The sequence below is a fragment of the Stegodyphus dumicola genome, chromosome 5, assembly GCF_044657685.1.
Source record: "Stegodyphus dumicola isolate Sdum_Otavi_A_Nest chromosome 5, ASM4465768v1".
NCBI lineage: Eukaryota > Metazoa > Arthropoda > Arachnida > Araneae > Eresidae > Stegodyphus > Stegodyphus dumicola.
In genome coordinates, this window is record NC_140772.1 from 19,416,766 (window position 1) to 19,438,678 (window position 21,913).

Consider the following 21,913-nt stretch of genomic DNA (forward strand, 5'->3'; position numbering starts at 1 on the left):
TTTAATATTCAGTATGTATAATTAGAACAGTGAACATTTTTTGGAAAAGTATTCACTGCTTTGTAAATAAACAAAACTATTTTTATTTATCACATCCATAACATTAATGAAGAAAATTCTACATCTGATAATGCAACTTTATATGTGTCTGGGGTTATCATCGACAAGGAACCAAACTTTCAAGTATTATACTGCTTATCCGATAAAAAGGGCAAGATAATTGTTACCTCTCGCGAACCTATAAGGCAGGAAATATTTTCGGTCCAAAAACTCCGTAATAAGTTTTCAATAAGCATGAATTAGGGTCTCCACAAGTCATGCTTATTGAAACATATGAATTTCCTTTCCATAAGTTGTCATTGTTATTTATAGGCTAGAAAGGTTAAGGAAATGAATAAATTAAGCACCGTATATTCTGGCGTAAACGCGCACCTATAATTTCAGACTACATTTTTCAGTTTTTAGATACATTCGCCGTAAACCGCGCAGCCTTTCCTTTACGAAGAAATCTCAAAGATACATGTTCGACGCTCTTATCTTTTGAAGTCATTCATTTGAAGACTTTTCCCAGCTTTTGTACAACGGTATACTGAACTGACAAAGCCATAAGGGAAATAATATTTGTGTAGGAGAAATGCTTGAGGGAGTGAATAATTCTGCGAAAAGGATGCATTGTATTCAGTGCAGATGAGCACAAGAATGTTATTGTAGTGTTTTGCGAAAAGGGGGACATTATTTGGGGTAAGAATACACTTCCGACCCGAATGAATTGGCGGAATCAGCAGTGATGTTTTGTCTTTCTGTACTCATTTGACGCCGTGATTTTGAAATGACCATCGGACGCAAGGAAGAAAAAGGTGACCAAATGAGCCATACCAAATGAGTCTTTCTGTACTCATTTGAAGCCGTGATTTTGAAGTGAACATCGAAGGCAAGGAAGGAAAAGGAGACCAAATGAGTCATACGAAATGAGTCTTTCTGTACTCATTTGAAGCCGTGATTTTGAAGTGAACATCGAAGGCAAGGACGAAAAAGGAGACCAAATGAGTCTTTCAAGAGAATCTTTCTGTACTCATTTGAAGCCGTGATTTTGAAGTGAACATTGAAGGAAGAAAAAGGAGACCACATGAGTCTTTCAAGAGAATCTTTCTGTACTCATTTGAAGCCGTGATTTTGAAGTGAACATTGAAGGAAGAAAAAGGAGACCAAATGAGTCATACCAAACGAGTCTTTCAAATGAGTCTTTCTGTACTCATTTGAAGTCGTGATTTTGAAGTGAACATCGAAGGCAAGGAAGAAAAAGGAAACCAAATGAGTCATGCCAGTCTAGAAATAGTGTGCAAGTGGATAATACATCCATTGTCAGAAAAGTTCCACGACAAAGGTTGTAAAAAGCAGAAAATTGCATTTACCGAGCAATGATCCTAGCTGCTATCAAAGTAGTTTCCTTGGCTATCTATACACAACTGGCAACGTATCTGGAGGTCTTAGAATTAAGCAAGGAAATCTTCAACTGGGATGCTTGCAAGCTCATTTGTCACATCCCACCGGATGCCTGCAATAATTTTAATGTTTGCAATAATCTTTCCTTTCAGTCACCTTTTCACTCACGGAAACAAGAAAAAATCGCAATAATCTTTGACACAAATGTGAGACCACGTCTAACTCTATCTAGCAGAAATTCTTCGTCTTTCCTCCCTCTGTTCATCTGGTTAGTAAGAGACGATTTTTGTACTGAGTTTCCGTTTCCTAAATCTTTGCGTAAAATCTTATGACACAGATCACGATTTAAATTCAGTTCTTCTGATATCATACGCACAGTTACACGACGGTCTTCTTGCAATAACTGCCACGTAGACGGGCAACCAGCTCTAGGACCGTCTTGCACTGGATCTCTGTCTTCACGAAACCTTTTGTGCCAGAGGAAATCACGACTTCTTGAAAGCGCCTCGCCTGCATATGCTTGCTTAATCATGTTTCCCCGTTTCACTAGGGGTTTTCCCGAGCTTAACGCAGAACTTAATGTTCACTCTTTGCTCACATTCAGCATCCATTGTGTCCCCTTAACGAATGCGACAACAATCCGGACAGTGTGTTGCCAAACTCAGTTCTGCCACCTAGTAAGTTTCGCGGAAACATGTCCAAGGTCATGTCAAGTAAGTATACCTACCAGGTAACATAAAAACGACATGCGTTCTTTTTTAGCACTGCAAATTCAGAAATAAAAAGGAAATTGTCCTGGAACTTTTGTGACAAAGAATATAAAAACATGAAATGAAACCCGATACAATTTAAAAGTTATTAAAAATCTTGTATAGCTAACAATCTGGATGAAACGAGGATGATTATTTATTTACGGATCAAAATAACAATGATGGCGAAGATGAAACAGATTTAATCGTCTGCCTGAAGGCATAACTGAAGATGAATATGATGAACTTTTCATGTTATCAGATAAGGAAACTTTCTAACTTCATAATGAAAGTCATTTCTTTTAAATAAACAGCATTTAGGTACATGCAGAAATATAATTTTTGCATGGTCATTTTTTCCTTATTTTTTAAATCTATCATTTTATTTCTGACATATAAGTACGCACCCATCCGTAAGTTTCAGTCTTATATTTTGTATCTAAAGTGAGCATTGTACGCCGGAATATACGCTAATTTAAAATCTACAAACATATTTGTGTTTCTAATTTACATGCAAGAATATTTATTATTTTATGAATATTTATTATACTGCAGAGTAAAGTTATTTTTTATTGTGAATAATTATTATTTTCCATGACGTTTTACTTTTAGCTGGAATTCATTCTCTAAATCTGGTGTCAAAACTTTTATTAAGAAACCAATTAAAAAGAATTATTTTTCGTATTCTCCGTGCATAATTGCGTGAAATGCGTCAGAGATATGAAAAATGCTAACAGCGTAAAGTTTTGGATAAGAGTGTGTGTGTGTCATATATTATTCATATTTTGAACTTTCTAATAAAAAGTAAAGTTTTGTTGATTGGTATAAATGTGCATGTCACTTCTAAGAAACTTTCTGGAACATTTCCAGTTATAAGGGAGAAATACCTTATAACTTCATATTTCGTAAGGCTTTAATAAATTTTTGGTTAAAAAACTGAAGGACTTAAAAACGTTCCATTAACTTTAACATCATGTTTGTTTAATTTTTCATTTATTTCTTTTTATTTTATTTTATTTATTTTTCTTTTGTGATATTACTGCTGAATTGAATTTTATGGTTTAAGTACGAAGAAAATGATATTGAATAAATAAAGGTAACACACAAAATGTAAATAAAACACCCCTTTGGGCGTAATATAAAATCTGAAAGCTTTCAGATTTTATTCATTTATTTACTTAATTATAAATGATTAAAAATATGTTGCAGTTTTTATTCGTTAAATGAGTTATAGTAAATTTTAGTCATGTAAAAAAACTGCTTTTTGAAGCAAATGCAGATGAGAAAACTTCTGTAAATTATGCAAGTAATAGTAAAAAAAAAGAATTCTATAACTTTGCACGTTATTGTTGGCAAGTCTATCATTGGCCAACCTAAATGCAAGCAGCTTTCCTGCCTGCGCACTTAATTTACAGAGAAGCAAACACACAGGAGTTACTCTGTGATTTCCTTCATAGTTGTTTCTTCATAGTTCAACTTTCTCTTGACTGAATTAGTCAGGTTTATATTTTTCGATTGGAAATACTGTAAAATATTCTTATTCATAAATAGCTGAACGAAATCTGAAGCTTGAGTTTTCAGATTCCAGCTTAATATTATAAAATTGACATAAACTTCTATCTTATGTAAAATTGGCATGAACTTTTATCTTATGTAAAATCGACGAACTTTTATCTTATGTTGTAAGGATCTTAAGTTATACTAACGTTTATTTTATTTTAAATCTTTACTATCACTTCTTATTTTCTACTTCCGGCCAGAATTAAAAGCTTTAACTTATTTATGCAAATTTGTCTTGCGAACGCCAAGTACTTAAGTTGTGGCTTTTTGCCAAGCAAGAGAGAGGAAGGAGTTAGTAGAAGCAGGTCGCTTGCCATAGCAGTTTTACTCGGTTGCTGGTTGCCTTCAAGGCCAGAGGTTTAATCCTCTTGATAATTTTAAACGTATCGTAGTGTTAACAGTTCTCTGTACTACATACGGCCTTTCTGTTAATATACGGCCAATCTTCAAGTAGACACTTGTTTATTAATCCAAAGTTAGTTTAGTTAGAGTTTAGTTAATATTTTTATATTCTTACGTTCAGACCACAAGTGGTTGGTCTCTGTGTTCCGAAGTCCGGAAATCATTGTAAAGAGAGAAAAATAAAGGGTTTCGTATACCCTTCCTGTGTATCTTGTCTACTTCCCACATTTATTGAACATAGCTTTAGTAAGCTCCCTGTTCCGAGTCAGGTCATTTAATGTTCCCAAAGCAAGTAAGGAGGAGCACTGAACCTGATAATGTTAAATTGGCATAAACTTTTATCTTATGTAAAATTGGCATGAGCTTTTATCTTATGTAAAATTGGCAAACTTTTATCTTATGTAAAATTGGGATGAAATTTTATCTTATGTAAAATTGGCGTAAACTTTAGTCTTGTGTAAAATTGGCATTAACTTTTATCTTATGTAAAATTGTCCTAAACTTTTATCTTATGGAAAATTGGCATAAACTTTTATCTTATGTAAAATTGGCAAACTTTTATCTTATGTAAAATTGAGATAAACTTTTATCATATGTAAAATTGGCATAAACTTTAGTCTTGTGTAAAATTGACATTAACTTTTATCTTATGTAAAATTGTCATAAACTTTTATCTTATGTAAAATTGGCATAAACTTTAGTACACTTTGCACAAAAAAATGAGGTAATTCTATATCTCCCTTTTTACTGAGCCAATTGACGAAATTTAATTTGCATTTTTCATGTCTCATAAACACGACTTAGGATATGTATTAGATTTATGCATATTTTTTATCTAAATTAGTATTTTAACACAAAAATAGGACCTTTTTCTGAAATGATATACCGATTTTTTTCCATATTTTGATTCTGCGACTCAAATTATCAGTTATCGAAACTTAATATTATTTAATATTATTCAGTTTCGTAAAATTTGATGAGAACCTTACCGAGAAATGTAAAAATTTATTTTAGCTTACTTTTTTTCAGTTTGCATCAAGAATAATTCACTTGGCGAAATTCTTAATTTATAGTAACCTATTTCCTATTTCCTTTCCCTTTTTTCACGAGCAGAAAAAAAAGGTGAATCTTTCAAATAATTTTAACAAAGTGCGTAAAGCACATTTGGCGTTATTAGCACTTATAGTAAATATCCCAAATTTCAAAATGCGGAAAGTGGAAGTAATAATATCTAAAGACTGTTTGAAAGAATCTAAAGACGTTCTAAAATTATGAAAAACGTACAAATAAATATAAGGGAAAGCGGTTGCTATAAAAGCAACTGAAATTAGGAGATATGTTGACAGAAGACAGTATACAACTCAAATTTTGATTATCAGTTGGCAGCTAATAGTAGTAATGAACACGATCAGAGTAATGCTTTAAAGCATAACCGATCAATTTCTTCCGTTAGCGAAACCTTTACGGTTTTTAACTGCTTTTTTGCATGTGAGAAATCATTTTCAGCATTGCTTTGATTGTGATCATTGTTGTTGTAATGATAAAGCTTCTACTGGCAAAATAAATAAATAAATAAACAATTTTTTCCACCCCATTCCCTAAAATTTTCCTTGAGAATCATTTCCGCACAAAAGCACGCTTTACGCTAATTTGTTTGGATTTGATTAACTTTTTTTCCCCTTCAACTTTTCGACATTTAGACCACTTTATATGTATACGGAATTTTCGCTTTCCCAACTCCGCGCCTTTATGCTACAACTGATAGCACGTGTGGCTAGCAGCTGGCAAATCCAGAGCTCAAATCTCGGGAAGGAGTAACTGATTTTTCCCATCTTCTTCTCTGATGAACATTTAAATGCTCTATAGTGGCTTCAGACTAAAATATAATGGTTGATAGTTTGGTATTAACTGAATTTAGCCGAGGCTTCTCACCCAGCCGCCCTTTCAGTAGCCGCAGACATAAGAAATTTTCGCCTTCCCCACTGCGTGTCTTTATAATGTAACTGGTGCACATCTAGCTAGCTTTCGAAGATCTGGCGTTTGAATCCCGACGAGGGTGTAACTGATCTTTCATGTCTCCGAATAGATACCTAAAACTCTCTCTACATATGTAAGTCATACTTTGTGTATGACTCTTATTGACATATAAACCTAATAAAAAGCAAAACTGAGTTTATAAAGAATTATCCTTAGTTATGAAGTTATGAAAGATTAAAAACGTTCTTTTATGTTTTATATGTATGGATGTATGTGCATATTCTTTCACGTGTATATGAAGATACACATAATATTCGAAAAAAAGTAGTCTTTTTTTTTTTTTTTTTTTTTTTTTATTGATCTTAAGTAAGTGATCTTAAGAATGTGGAGACTTTTGGAAACAGTCCACCACTGTAGATCGAAGGATTCTAAAAGAATAAAATATAACATTTTACAAGTCATTCGGCCTTCACTAGGAAAAGTTAAAAACTTCATTTAGTAAAATATTCACTTTAATTGCATTACTTAAAATCTAAAAATTCGGTACATTTTATACATTTAAATATCTTGAATTTATATAATAATTTACATTACTCCGTGAATTTTATAAAATAATTTATACAGAAATTACACTATGAATTTTTTAAGATTTTTTTTTTCTATATCTAAGCTAAAAAGCTTTCGTTATTAACGAAAAATGAACAATGCTCTCGCCGGGACTCGAGCCACGAACCTCTCGAATACGCTCCGAACGTGCTGACCACTACACCACGAAGGTACGCTAAGGAGACGGGAGGAATATCTTATATACTTCCCCTTTTAGAGGACGACTGGGGATTAGGGGATCCAATCGTCAGTAGTGGAGAATCATCATCCACACCGTTTTAATTCGGGCAAGAGACATTGTGATTTTTTGGAAGCAGGAGAGATTAAAAATGAGCAATGCCCTCGTCTGGAATCGAACCACGGGCCTCTCGAATATGTGCAGAGTGTGCTCACCACTACACTACGAAAGCATGCTAAGAAGGCGGGAGAAATACCTTATATACATCCCCTTTTAAAGGACGACTGAGGTTTAGGGAACCCAGTCGCCAAATTTTGATGGTGAAAAATCATCATTCATCACCTTTTTTTAGCCCGTGTGCCACTGTAGAGTTTTTTAGGTAAATTTGAATTAGGTAGACATGAAAAATGAGCAATATCCTCACCGGGACTCGAACCACGCACCTCTCGAATAAGTGCCGAGCGTGCTGACCACTACACCACGAAGGCATGCTAAGAAGGATGGGACAAATACCTTATAACGTCTAAAAATTTTGCACGTCAAGATATGAAATAGCTTGCTTTTAACTAATTAAAGTAAAATGAAAATTCTTACTAATTTCAACTTCTGTTTCACAAAAATTACAGAATTTTTTTTTTTTTTTTAACTAAATCTTTATGTTACTATTTTTTTCCCTATAGGAAACTGAAACTTTTGTCCTATGGGAAAATATTTTATTTTAACATAATTCCGCTATATTCATATTGTTTAAATACTTTTCGACAAATTCTGTACCTTGTTTCAAGGTACTTTTAAGCATCTTGATCAATATTTAAGAAAACGCCTATAAACACCATTCTCGAATGTCCAGTTTGTGTATGAAAGTAAGGTGTAAATTCTTGTATATGTACATCTTATTAACTCGTCGAGTGTTTACATATCTTTCCCTCCTCTTCTATTTGACTAATTTTAATGCTTAAAATCGAGAAAATTACTTAATGTCTGACATACATAACATGCATTTCTAAAAGCTAAGTTTAAAAGAAGAATTCATAATAAATTTAAAGTGAATCTATACATGTAATAACATTGTATAATTGGCATTGATAATTAAAGTCTATTTTCTATATTTACGTAGAGACCTTCTGGTTCATCTATTTCGTTGAAAATTTGTATATATGTTATATCGACCATGCAGAAAATAAATCTGCAATAAAAATTAATAGCTCTTGTTTCGACCGGCAGATGGCGCTTTAATGCAATTTTAAAAGGAAGTTATGCAAATCTGGCGCATTTTAAGATGCCACATATCAATGCCATGAAATCATTCTTCACCATGCCTTTAGAGAATAAAGATCAAGTTTCACTTATCAAAATATTTTGATAAAACCAGCACTGCGGTATTTTTCAACCTTACTGCGAGAATATCAACATTTGGAAATTGTACGGCAAGAGCCTGTGTCGAGGCAGGGTTTGAAAAAGATGGATTACTAAAGTGGAAAGTCCATGGAGGTAAGAAAGGACTTAATTCCTACCCTCTATGGGGAAGTCGCGTGTGCTGCGAAGAAGAGGGCGAAAACGGATTTCAAATGAAACTGTAGAACTCGCTCTTGCCTTGGTCGAAATAACGTCTGGTTCCCAATATTCTTCGACATGTGCTGGAGCGGTGTCACGTGATTTTCCTCTCCTTTGTGGACAGTACGGAAGGTACTGCGATGTCTTCTAAAGAGGTACCTACACAAGACTCAAATTCTAGAAGAGCTTTTGGCAAGTAGCCGTTAGCAATGCATGGCCTTGGATTATTTTGTGGTCGAGCGAGTCGGATTTTCCCCTAGAAGGAGCAGTTAATAATACTGCAAGTCCGGAGCAATTAACTGTCGCATACGGGGTGCTGCAAGTCCTAATGTTGTGCTTGAACGGTCTCTGCCACCCTGATTACATCTGTGTATGGTGTGGATTTACTGCTGTTTTTATTTCTTGGTTCTCTTTTCTTTGCAGAGAACATTCCTCAAGGCCCCCAAAATTGTTCCAAAGTGGATGCCCATTACTGCGAACTTCCTCAGCAGCAAGTTATTCCTGCCTTGCAAAAAGAAGAATATTTAAAGAATACTGTCTTCATGCAAGATGGTGCACACCTCTGATCATCATTGGACCAGTGAAAGCAGTGCTTGGTGCCCACCTTGAAGATGATCGGGTAATTTCGAGAAGTTTTCTGACGACTTGACATCCTCGTTCTTCGGACTTGAACTGTGGTCGGCCTGGGGGGGGTATTCATGAAAGATCGTGTCTAAGGTGGAATCATACGAATTATGCTTGAATTGATGGCAAGCATAACACAAACTCGGATTCTAGAAGAGACCCGGACAAACGCTCTGATTCTGCTAATCTTTTTTTGGCCGTTAGCAATGCATGACCTTGGATTATTTTGTGGTCGAGCGAGTCGGAGTTTACCTTAGAAGAAGTAGTTAATAATACTGAAAGTCCGGAGCAATTAACTGTCGCATACGGGGTGCTGCAAGTCCTAATGTTGTGCTTGAACGGTCTCTGCCACCCTGATTACATCTGTGTATGGTGTGGATTTACTGCTGTTTTTATTTCTTGGTTCTCTTTTCTTTGCAGAGAACATTCCTCAAGGCCCCCAAAATTGTTCCACAGTGGATGCCCATTACTGCGAACTTCCTCAGCAGCAAGTTATTCCTGCCTTGCAAAAAGAAGAATATTTAAAGAATACTGTCTTCATGCAAGATGGCGCACACCTCTGATCATCATTGGACCAGTGAAGGCAGTGCTTGGTGCCCACCTTGAAGATGATCGGGTAATTTTGAGAAGTTTTCTGACTACCTGACATCTTCGTTCTTCGGACTTGAACTGTGGTCGGCCGGGGGGAGGGATTCCTGAAAGATCGTGTCTAAGGTGGAATCATACGAATTTTCCTTGAATTGATGGCAAGCATAACACGTCATGTTGCTATAATGGGTGGAGAAATTCTCGCGCCTCTGTTCAGTACACTCTAACGCACTTTAAACTTGTGATTGACGCAAACTGAGTGTACATTGAACAAATATCGTGATTAAATAAAGTTTCGTGTTTCCAATTTATGTTTTTTCGTTCTTCATGTGGCCCCTTCTCTACTGGCGGTCGAAATTTGGACTATTAATTTTTATTGCAGTTTTCTTTTCCTCGTGTTCCCCATATAACATATATACCAAGTTTCAATGTACCATACGTTTAAACAGGGTAACTATAATTATAACTATCTTATATATATATATTAAATATGGTAACTATAATTATAACTACCCTATATATACACTGGTGAAATAAATTAAGAGAATTTGCATATTTTGTCGAATTGCATGAAAAGAACTGAACTGAAGGAAAAATCACTGCTTCTAGATAAAAATGCAAATCGTGTACGGCAAATACGTAAGCGTACACGTGTGTGTAGGCGGAGTCAGCAGGAAAACAGGCTTTATAAGCGCGTGGAGGGTAAGACGAATGGCGTTCGCTAGCACACCTCGGCGAATTTCTTGGCGTTATCTTGCAGCAATCGGTTAAATTCACATCGGAACAGTAAAAATGAATTACCAACGTTTAAATGATGGAATGAGGTGGCGAATTGTGGGGAGGCTAGAGGCAGGCCAATCGCAAGTCCAGATATGCAGAGAGTTTAATTTAACGCCCAGCGTCGTGTGTAACCTATGGAAACAGTTCTAGGATACTGGATCCATCGAGAGAAAGTGGGCAAGGTCGTCCAAGAACCACGACGGCCAGAGAAGTCCATTTTAGCGTGGCGTAACAGAGGGGCTACAGCTTCTCAGCTCTCTCGGGACCTGTATGCAGCCACAGAAACCCGTGTAATAAAAGTCACTGTTTCCAAAAGACTGAATGCGAGAGGGTTGTTTGCCAGAAGACCGGCTGTTTGGGTCCCGCTCACGTCTATGGACAGGAGACTCCGATTAGCATGGTGCAGGCAGCATAGTGGAGCAATGGGCGATTGTTCTGTTCACCGACGAGTCCTGTTTTAGCCTAAACACTGATTCTCGCCGTACTTTCATATGGAGAGAACCAGAGACCCGCTACCTACCTTCCCAATGTCCGCAAAATCAACAATTATGGAGGTGGCGATGTAATGGTCTGGGTAGGCATCATGTTGGATTGCCGCACACCTCTCCACATCTTTGATAAAGGCTCTGTGACTGGTGTGAGGTATAGGGATTAGCTCTTGGAGCCCTATGTTCGCCTTTTCCGGGGTGCAGTGGGCACCGATTTCATCTTACAGAACGATCACGCGAGGCCACATAGAGCTCTTCTGGTCGAAGAATTTCTCGAGAGTGAGGTTATTCGCCGGATGGATTGGCCAGCCAGGTCTCCAAACCTCAAACCTATAGAACATGTCTAGGACGCTCTGGGGAGGGTAATTGCAACTCCCAACCCCGTCCGAGAACCATCCAGGAACTGGAAACAGCGTTGCTGAATGAGTAGGACCAATTGCCACAGACACTGATAAACTGCCATATTTCTGGTATGACATCACACTGCGAGGCCTGTATGGCTGTAAGAGGGGACCATACCCCGTATTAACCCATTTCTTTCGTGTCTTCTGCAACCGCTGTTTATGACCTTCAGACTGCCATGAGTGTTACACACAAACATGTGTGTCTATTATAATTGTTGAATGTTTATTTTGTTTGTATTATATCAACCTATGTTCACACCAAATTTTATTAAAATCTGTCCAGTAGTTCTGATGATCGTAGATCAAATATGGAAATTCTCTTAATTTATTTCACAAGTGTATATATATATAAGTAGTAATTAGTTTTAGCTACATTGCCTTCAATATCCATTCTTTTTATTTCTACATTTATCATTGCTATCCGTACTTGAACCTCGTTTACTAGCAAAATTTCTTGTTAAGGTATGTAATTTAAACCTGGAGACTTATTAACAGTATGAATGAAAGTATATTTTAAGTAATCTAATGATAAAGAAAAGGGGGAAGTCCATTTTTTGAATTTAAAAAAATTTAAGTTTTGCTAACAAAAGTTTATGAATTATATTCTAGAAAATTTGGGAGAGGGAATATGCGAGGTCAGGACGGGCGCCAGAGACCGTACAACCGGTGCGGTCGTACCGGACGTCAGAACGTAAGAGAGAATTTTTTTAAAAAAATTTTTAGAGAGGTACTGCCAAAGTAGAATTAGAAGCCGCAGATGAGGCTAAAAGGCCAGCGTTCCTATATCATCAGGGTATATAGCTATATCATTATAAAATGTTGAACAACTTATAATTAAGACACAATAACACGCCGAATAAATACTAATTCAGAAGACAAACAACAGAAATCAGCGTTATATTTACAAAATTTCCACAGGACTAGTTTCGATGGTCTTACCGAACCACCATTCTCAGCTGCAAAACCGCAAATGAACAAGATAGAAAAAAATGATTAGATGTTTTCCGTGCTCTTCAAGTTTGCTCCTCCAAACTAGCCCTTGATGAAGAACAAAATTATTTAAAAGCAATAGCTATTGCAGGGGCTTTTCACCCAACATTATTAATCAAGCAGTTAAAAAATTCTCATCTCAACACACTAAAAGGCACACTCTTGTTTTAGGAGATTATAAAAATTCTGTTGTCATTCCCTTTTTTCCATCAATTAGCTATAAAGTTGCACATATTTTGCAGAAATTTAACTTTCGGGTTGTTTATTTTCCCATCAATAAAATTCCGAGTTCCATACTTAAGGACCCCATTCCGGATATGAATTCCTGGGGTATTTATAGGATTTCTTGCCAGTGTGGTTTAATTTACATTGGCCAAACTAAGAGAGCCTTAAAATTTCGCGTCAAGGAAGATGAGGCATATGTTAGAAAAAAGGAAACACAGAAGTCTTCTGTTGCGCAACATTGTTGGTCCGAAAATCACACTTTCAATTTTTCTGCTGCCAAAATTATTCAAAAAACATCTTCCATTGGAGGACTGGATTTCCTAGAGGCATTTCACATTCATAAAAATCTTTCTGTCCTAGTTAACGATCCTAATTCCAATCCAAATTTGCCTTCGGCCTTTAAAGAAATTATGTTTTAGTTCTGGTTTCACCAACAGATGGCGCCACTTGCTTATTCTTGTCCAGGCTTTGTAATCATTTTTTCCTATCTTGTTCATTTGCGGTTTTGCAGCTGAGGATGGTGGTTCGGTAAGACCATCGAAACTAGTCCTGTGGAAATTTTGTAAATATAACGCTGATTTCTGTTGTTTGTCTTCTGAATTAGAACTTATAATTACATTACGTTTTAGAAGTTTTTCTGTACAGTTTTACTAGTATTTCTTTAACCTTATTATAATTTTATAATCTATATGTTTTCATTTTTTTTAGTATTATACTTCAAAAAGAGCTTTATTTTTTTATATGTATTATTGTCAGAGTACGAAAGGCATGTCGGGAAAGCTCAACGGAAATTGTGAGACTGAGTTATAATTTTTCAAAAAACGAATTTATTTAAAACGGTTTAACTTCTTACGTTGTCGAAAGGAACGAAAGATATTTCTCGCACTCATTAATCGACCCAGTTTGGTGTTTCAAATACTTACCCCTTGACAAGTTCTGTTCGAAATATTAAATAGCGGTGATTAAAATGTTGTTTTTACCATTTATCACTTTTAATTTTTCGTGACATCTTTTATTATTAATGTTTCCATTGTTTTTGTTGTATTAATTCTAGTTTTAATGATTACGCCACTGTTATAACAAGTTTTAATTTCCCATACAAAAAGCTTAACCTGACATATTTGACCACTCTAAAATGTATTTTTACCTTTTAAAAGATTTAAGCTTTACCGTGCACTTTTTCCCTCAGATTGGATAATCAAGATTTCTATTCCTTTCGAACTCAATTATTTCAAAACGATAAACGGGTACAAGATCGGTATGTGACATGATTGCAATGGAAAAGGTTTTACGTAACAAATATAATCCAAAAGATGCAAGCATTTCATGACATCTGATGCCCCAGTACAATCAGAATAGACAGAATTTAATTACGATTGACAAAATGTTGCTAAAAACGTTTTACACTTTTACTGCACTAAATCTTAAAAATAAATAAATAAATAAATAATAATAATAATAATAATAATAATAATAATAAAGAAACAAACAAAAGGTTGTAGAGTCATTACGACTTTTTGAGAGGCAAGAGAGATGAAAAATGTGCAAACGCTTTCGCCGGGAATCGAACCACGGACTCTGGAATACCGGCCCAGCGTGCTACCGTTACACCACGAAGGCACGCTAGGGAAGTGGGAGAAATATCTTATATACTCTTCTGACAATGCCTATTTCACAAAGACCCACTTTAAAATGGGTTCCCGCTCACACAGGGATTCAAGGCAATGAAGCCGCTTACCTACTGGCCAAGCAGGCAGCCAACTGCACGGATATATTAGAAAGACCAACTAAACTTCTTTGGTCTCATATTAAGCGAACAACTTTGACAAGTCTGCTACAAAATTGGCAAAGTAGATGGACAGAGGCAGAGGTAGGACGAAGGACATTTCGCTTACTGCCAAAAGTTAACATGGAACTAAAGACCCACTGTGCTAGCCTAACACAGTTCTTGACAGGTCATGGACCATTCCCAGTATACCTGAACAGATTCAGACTTAGGGATACTCCTTTCTGCGAATGCGGAGAGGAAGGCGACACGGACCATTATTACTTATTACTTCCATTGTGTACATATAAGAACCTGGCACTTGAAGAAACCAGCGGACTGTGCCTGGGCAATGTGGACGACTAACACACTCAAAAACAGAATAGCCCTTGATAAAATAGAGAAAATCTCAGGACACTGCCTAAGCAGAAACAACCGTGGATAATATTATAATGTTTCAAAAGTTCAGAACTTAAAGCAGATAACCAGAATAACGCTTAGTGCCTTGCAGTTAACAATATGTAAAAACTGTTATTAGTTTATAATATTCAACCTTGTTACTCTGGAGTCTTCTCCGCCGTGATGGTATATAATTCCGTTTGGTTCATGTCCGTGGTCGGAAGCCATCATAGCGGTGCACTCACTCACTCACCTTATATACTCCTCTTTTTAAAGGGCAACTAGGGTTTTAGGGAACCTAGTCGCCAAATCCTGGGTGCGGAGAATCATCATCCACAACCCTTTTTATTTAGTTCGGGCGCCACTTGTAGAGTCATTAGGTTTATTTGAAGCAGAAAAGATGAAAAATATGCAACCGCCTTCGCCGGGAATCGAACCAAGGACTCTGGAATACCGGCCCAGCGTGCTGCCGTTACACCACGAAAGCCGGAGAAATATCTTATATACTCCCCTTAAAAAGCCGGAGAAATATCTTATATACTCCCCTTTTTAAAGGGCGACTAGGGTTTTAGGGGACCTAGTCGCCAAATCCTGGGTGTGGAGAATCATCATCCGCTATCCTTTTAGTTCAGGCGCCACTTTAAATACATTAGAATTTTTTTGAAAGCAAAAAAGATGAAAAATATGCAACCGCCTTCGCCGGGAATCGAACCACGGACCTCTGGAATACCGGCCCGGCGTGCTACCATTATACCACGAAGGCATGCTAGGGAAGTGGGAGAAATACCTTATAAGGTAAAAAAGTCATTTACCCCCCCCCCCCATTGTATCAGAAATAACTCAACATAAAATTTCGAGCTTTGTATGTCAGTCTCGTAAAAATATCTAAATCTCAAGAAAGCCATCACATGTGAAGCGTAACTCTGAACAGGTGGAGGCATGTAGTCCATTAAAACATGATGTTCAATCATCAGTGCATAGTGCAAAACAATAAATTCCAGTAATAGGTCGATAATTATGTATGCGCTTCAAAGTTAGATGTAAGGAAGCAACTTTGAGAAAGTATGTCTGCAGAGATCTCCAAGCGTTGAATACCACGTTTAGTTTCTGAAGCGTAAAACCACCCATCTCAGCTAGACAATTGAAGCCTTAACGCTTGGTGAAGCAGAGAATACACACAAAGAACGCTTGAGCAAAGGTGAATGCGGGCATGGTCCAGCGATTCAGTTTTTACGTTGTTCGCAGCAAATGGATGTGCGCCAAGTAAAAAGAAGAAACTCGTCAGCACATGGGGATTTAAGTCTAACTTCAATTCTCTTTAGCAAATTCGTGAAACAGCAGTTCTCTCTAATGATCTACTTTTAGGAGATGGCCTTGTAACGTCAGGACACCCGTGTCGGGTGAAAGAAAGACAGGTTGTCTTTTAAATTATTTATTTGATAAACTAAAATAGATTTCTTGATTAAAACATAAAAATAAACTGATCATTACAGCCCTAAATCATACAATATCCGCTAACGCAGATTGGACGCAAAAAAGCGTCCTTTTTACTGTAGTTACAGCATAAAAAAAACTATTGTTCTACAGAAACCAACGTAAAAAATGCGTCCTGTCACCTCAAAATCACATGAAGAACTCTTACGCAAAGATTTCACTCGTTTTGTTATCTGCGAAGAGAAACATAATTAGTTCCTTGTGTCCGGAAACTCCCAGGGGGTTTTATCTGCAGTCCTGCTTTTTGCAGGTATCGTCCATTTCGTCCGCGAACAAACAGGAAGTTATAATTCAGCACCTGTGCCCGCGGGGGTGCTAGTAGCTGTATCGTCACAACCTAAACGACGTCTGCCAGTACCGCTGTTTAGCTTACAATATAAGATCTAAGCCAAAGCGAGTTAGATCTAGGTCTTACAAATGAGCCGGGCGACTTCTCACACAAGCGGGAAATAACACCAGCACAGAAGAAGGGTAAAAATAACCCTTTATTATTTCCAACTATGACCAAAAAGGCACGTACTTCGCGTTTTACAATAACACCGACAACTTCCGATGGAACTTAAGAATCGTTACACAAATCAGTTCAAGTCTAAAAAGAGTAGTGTTGGACTTGCACCTTAAGTTACGGCTAATTAGGTTGAATCGACAACTTACCAGGCGGGATAATTATTCAAATGGCCGAAAGGCCCATCAGCAACTCCACGTAACAGCAAGGTCAGAAACGAAACGCGCGTTTAAACACTCACATAACTTTGAATTAGCATTCTGGCGAGGAAATGTGAGGAGAAGTTGAGGAGTTTAGGAAAGATGACGAAAATTTGAATAATTGATTATTTGAACTAAGGGAAACCCTACAACATGTGCATTCTTTAGTGCGCCATGTAACACCATTACGGGCGTTTTCTGAATGTTGACGGTATTATATACGAAGTATTGTAATGAATTTTATAGGTAGATATATAATTCTAGTAAAATTACATGTGAAAATGTTGTATTTTTCTACATAATGTAACATGAAAAGCTTAGAGAAACGATGCTTTGCCGGAAAATTAAGAACACAAGGGCAAGTCTATTTAACATAGAGTACATGGCTAAAATACTAATTTGGCGAGATGTTGCCAAATTGGCAACAATTTTAAAGCCTGAAATTTCGCCAAATTTGGCGAGAAATTGCTAAACATCGTCAAATTCGGCGAGAAATCGCCAAAAGTCGCCAAACTTAACCATTTGACGACATTTGAGTCCGGTCCCTGTATAACTGTAATGAATATTGTAATTGAGTAAGTGTAATTAATGCTTTTTGTAACTGTAACCGTATTCGGTGCACCTATGCCTTCCGGTAATAAGTACTAGAAATATCTCGGCGGCTGGATGAAAACTATATAAGACCGGAGACAACATCAGCAGTTATCTCCGGTCAGGAGTAATAGTTGTAGTTCAGATATAGATTTTGAGTATTGAGATAACCGTGAGAGCTTCGCCTTTTAGATTCGCTTTGCATTCCGTTGTGTTTAACGTCCTTAGTAGTTTAAAGTGTAATTACTGATGGTACTCTGTGATACTGGGAAGCGCTGTAACGAGTAATTTTGTGGAAAGCTCGACAATTGTGAAGTGTTTCTTTTAGTAAAATAAATTTTATCAAGCTATCATCAATTCTATGCGCATTCAATCTATGTATTACGAACCTGTACACACGCAACAGTGTGTATGATCTGAATAATACTTAGATTTCGTAATATATGCGATGTTTTTGTCGAGTAGCTTTGAAGAGAGTTTTTAACTATTTTTGGGAAAGCTAGAAGTACACAGCTTTCAAGTGCAAGTATTCGAGTACAACTCTGCTGCCGAAATGTTTCTTTACTTTTCTGAAACAGGCTGTGTTTTATACGATAATCTGCTTTCAGTAAATAATTTAGTTTTTTTTTAACAATATGATGATTTTTTATTCATTATATTTTTAATTTAAAATATTAATTTACTCATTAGTTACATTCGATTTTATATTTGACATTTTCCCCGATCAGGAATATAATCATAAGATTCAAGTTGATTTGAATTACCTGCATTTCTTATGGTGTCTGAAGTTGGAAACTGAAACTAGTTGGCCACATAGCATTCGAATAAGATGCATTTTGCCATGCCCGGTACCTTTATTTACAACGAAAATTCAAATGTATACAAGAATTTATCACGCGAACTTTATTTATTGAATACTATGAAGTGCATCATCACAGATTACTGTAGAGTCTAAAATTTTGTCTCTAATCTTTTTCATAATGCTGCAGAAGCTGTATAATTGCAACCGAACTTTTTCGTTATATTCGGATAACAAAAGATTAATCGTCATGCCACTCTCCTTGGTAAATTTAAGATCTTCAACTAATGCTTCTACATTAGTGCCTTAGCGATTTCTCTAAAGGTGACTCTGCGATCGACCCGAATCATCATTCTGCGGTAGACAATCAGTTTGTCTTCATGGATTGAAGTTCTCTGATGCCGAAGAGTGCGTAGTTTGTTTTCAGTTCCATATCGGGCATCTACGAAAAGTCATGTATCATTCATATATTTTAGACTGGAGAAGACATACACATCCAAACTGATTTTTATATGTCAAATAGATCTGAGACGGACGGAATGACACTTTCTTCAGTGCAAAATCTAATGGCCATTCGTTGCACAAACACATCTGTTAACCTTCTACTTTGACATATTGATTGCATTTAACAAATCTGATGGAAAAAGAATGGACACTACTGTTGATAAGTTGAAACATTTATTATGTTGACCAGATGAGTCATGGTTATGTCGATATATGGTTATGTTGCGAAAACGGAGCGGGAAAATTCCTGTTTATACGAAAGCCTCTTGTGCATGTGCTTTTACTTACTCATAAGTGGATGCATCTTAAACCCATGTGGTTTAACAGATATTGATACTAGACCATTTGGAACTCAGTCTGATAGGTCTACGAGGAAATGATTGCGTCAGGGTTTGTGTAAACTTATGTAACTGCCATGCAAGAGCATTTTGTAAATTTTAAACTGCATGTAAAGAATTAGCCTGACGTTCAGTGCTTATATCTAAACGAATATTTATGCCACAGTTTATGTTATTTAAATGTTCCTTGCACAGAAACACTATCTGTAATTGCTATATCTAAAATAGATAACTACATATCCTCTATGCAGTTCATAGATCAACTAAAATTTGTTATGAATCCATGAGAAAAAAAATTTTATCATGCCCAAAGTTGTCATGTGTGTGACTGCTTACCTGAAAAGTATGCGAAAGTTGCATTATGAGGTATTCCCTCTTCCATGAGTCCGGCCCTAAGAGGTCTCATCGCCCTCCTGGGGTTTCGGAAGAAGTGTCTCCTGGCCCCGAGACTGCTCAGCTGCTTCATCCGTCTTTCTTTTGACCGTCGGTTCTGGAACCACACCTATAACGGGGATGAAAGCAAGTTTAGAACAAGAATATGATTTTGCTCGCATACAATGGCTGATAGATAACTAAATATATTGTTGTAGTAAAATTAAATGAGTCTATTTTTCACATGCGGGCTCTCTTTATTCAACATATATCTAAGCTTTTAATGAAGCGTCTGTATATTTTTCTTTGTAAACGAATATTGATTATAATGACCACTCTCATAAGAATTTTTCTTTACCTGAATAACGTAAGCAATTAAAAAATACGGATGTTAGAATTTATTTCGGGCATCATATTAAAATGCAAAAATTTCAGATCTTTCGAAGACTTTCGAATGTCACTTTAAAGATTTACTCGAAAATGTAGGAAATGTTTTTAAAACTTAACCCTTTGCGGCAGTGTGTCTGGTCTGGACACACCTAAACATTTCCTTCTGTACGCACAGAAAAATTGAATGAAAAAGGATTTATAGGTTACTCTGAATCTTCTTTATTTATAGTAGATGGCAGCTCAATACAAACCAGTCCATATATTTTAGCCATGTTTAGTTTTATAAGACCCTCGTTTTTCAAAGAAATTTTCCAGATTTTTTTAGGGTATAAAAGGAATTGTTTGAAAAGAAATTTATATGTTATTTTTTGGCTGTATGCTAATCTCCTTATTCTATATTAGTTTTAAATTTTTACCTCGAAATCTTGCCTAAAATCAAACGGTGAACCCTAGGTGTGCCCAGACCGGGCTCTCTGATCATATAGGACAACTGAGATTTTGTATTCTTTGTTTCTCCGCATCTCGTCGGTCAGTTCATTGACAACAATGCTCGTTTCAGCACTCTTTTCCAAGCTCTATTCAATCAGGGTACACCCACAGCTCTATTCAATTCTCTTCGGGTACACCCACAGAAATAAACGATAAGTGCTATCTTCACAAAATTTTACTTGTGTACTCTTCTAGGTCTAATTAGACTGCCTACCTTTTTTTTTTTTTTTTTTTTTTAAATCAAAACTCCGACTTTAAAAGGTAGCGCGCCGGAAAGGGTTAATTATACCAAGGTTATAAAAGTAATACTAAAACTGTTTCAACCTTGATTTTCCTTTTTTCTTTTTATTTTACGTATTTCATTAAAAATAAAGAATATTCTCAGTGATCGTTAGCTTCGTTACCGAACAGTTGCCAAAACTTGAATATTTCACAGTTAGAATATATTTTCTGTTATTTGATGGAGCATGAAGGTGATATATAGTAGCATTCAAAGCATGCTAATATTTGCTGTTTTCGAACAGAAAATTGCAAAGGTAAGTAAGTGTACAAGATGGCAGGTTCATTAAAATTAACAGCCTTTAAAGTTTCAACAATAACAAAACTTCTTAGGAAATATTTTGGAAACAACACAACAGTTGAAAACACCAAAGAAAATATAAGAAGGATCATGCTTTATGAACTAAAAAACGCGCAGAAAAAATTCCCAAAATAAAAGCGAAAGATGGTAATGTATTTTGTAAAAGAAAGTGGCTAGATCTTAGCCTACATTTGTTTTGAGCCATACATAAACCTTGTTCAGTCATACACAAAACTTTGTATTAAGCAACCCACAAAATCTTGTGTGAAGGTTTTATGGATGTGAATAGCACTCGCACATACGAATAATCCTACGTTACAATAGTTACGACGTTGCTCGAATCACTAGTCACAACGACAAATAGTGAGCTGTAATTGACATCGTGCAAAAAGCAAAATTCTGGATCCTAGATCAATGGCAATCATTCTATGGACATACGAATAATCCTACTTTACAAAAGTTACGACGTTGCTCGAATCACTAGTCACAACGACAAATAGTGAGCTGTAATTGACATCGTGCAAAAAGCAAAATTCTGGATCCTAGATCAATGGGAATCGTTCTATGGACATACGAATAATCCTACTTTACAATAGTTACGACGTTGCTCGAATCACTAGTCACAACGACAAATAGTGAGCTGTAATTTACATGGTGCAAAAAGCAAAATTGTGGATCCTAGATCAATGGGAATCGTTCTATGGACATACGAATAATCCTACTTTACAATAGTTACGACGTTGCTCGAATCACTAGTCACAACGACAAATAGTGAGCTGTAATTGACATCGTGCAAAAGGCAAAATTCTGGATCCTAGATCAATGGCAATCATTCTATGGACATACGAATAATCCTACTTTACAATAGTTACGACGTTGCTCGAATCACTAGTCACAACGACAAATAGTGAATAAACCT

General features: G+C 36.3%; 1 protein-coding gene across 1 annotated transcript in view; it reads right to left on the bottom strand.

Moving 5' to 3' along the window:
- LOC118189443 (LIM/homeobox protein Lhx1-like) overlaps nucleotides 1–21,913 on the bottom strand; it is a 240,340-nt gene that overhangs the window by 33,756 nt on the left and 184,671 nt on the right. Inside the window, exon 4 of the mRNA XM_085816482.1 lies at nucleotides 19,500–19,665. Coding sequence (XP_085672608.1) covers nucleotides 19,500–19,665 — 166 coding nt within the window. The remainder of the gene's footprint in view (nucleotides 1–19,499; nucleotides 19,666–21,913) is intronic.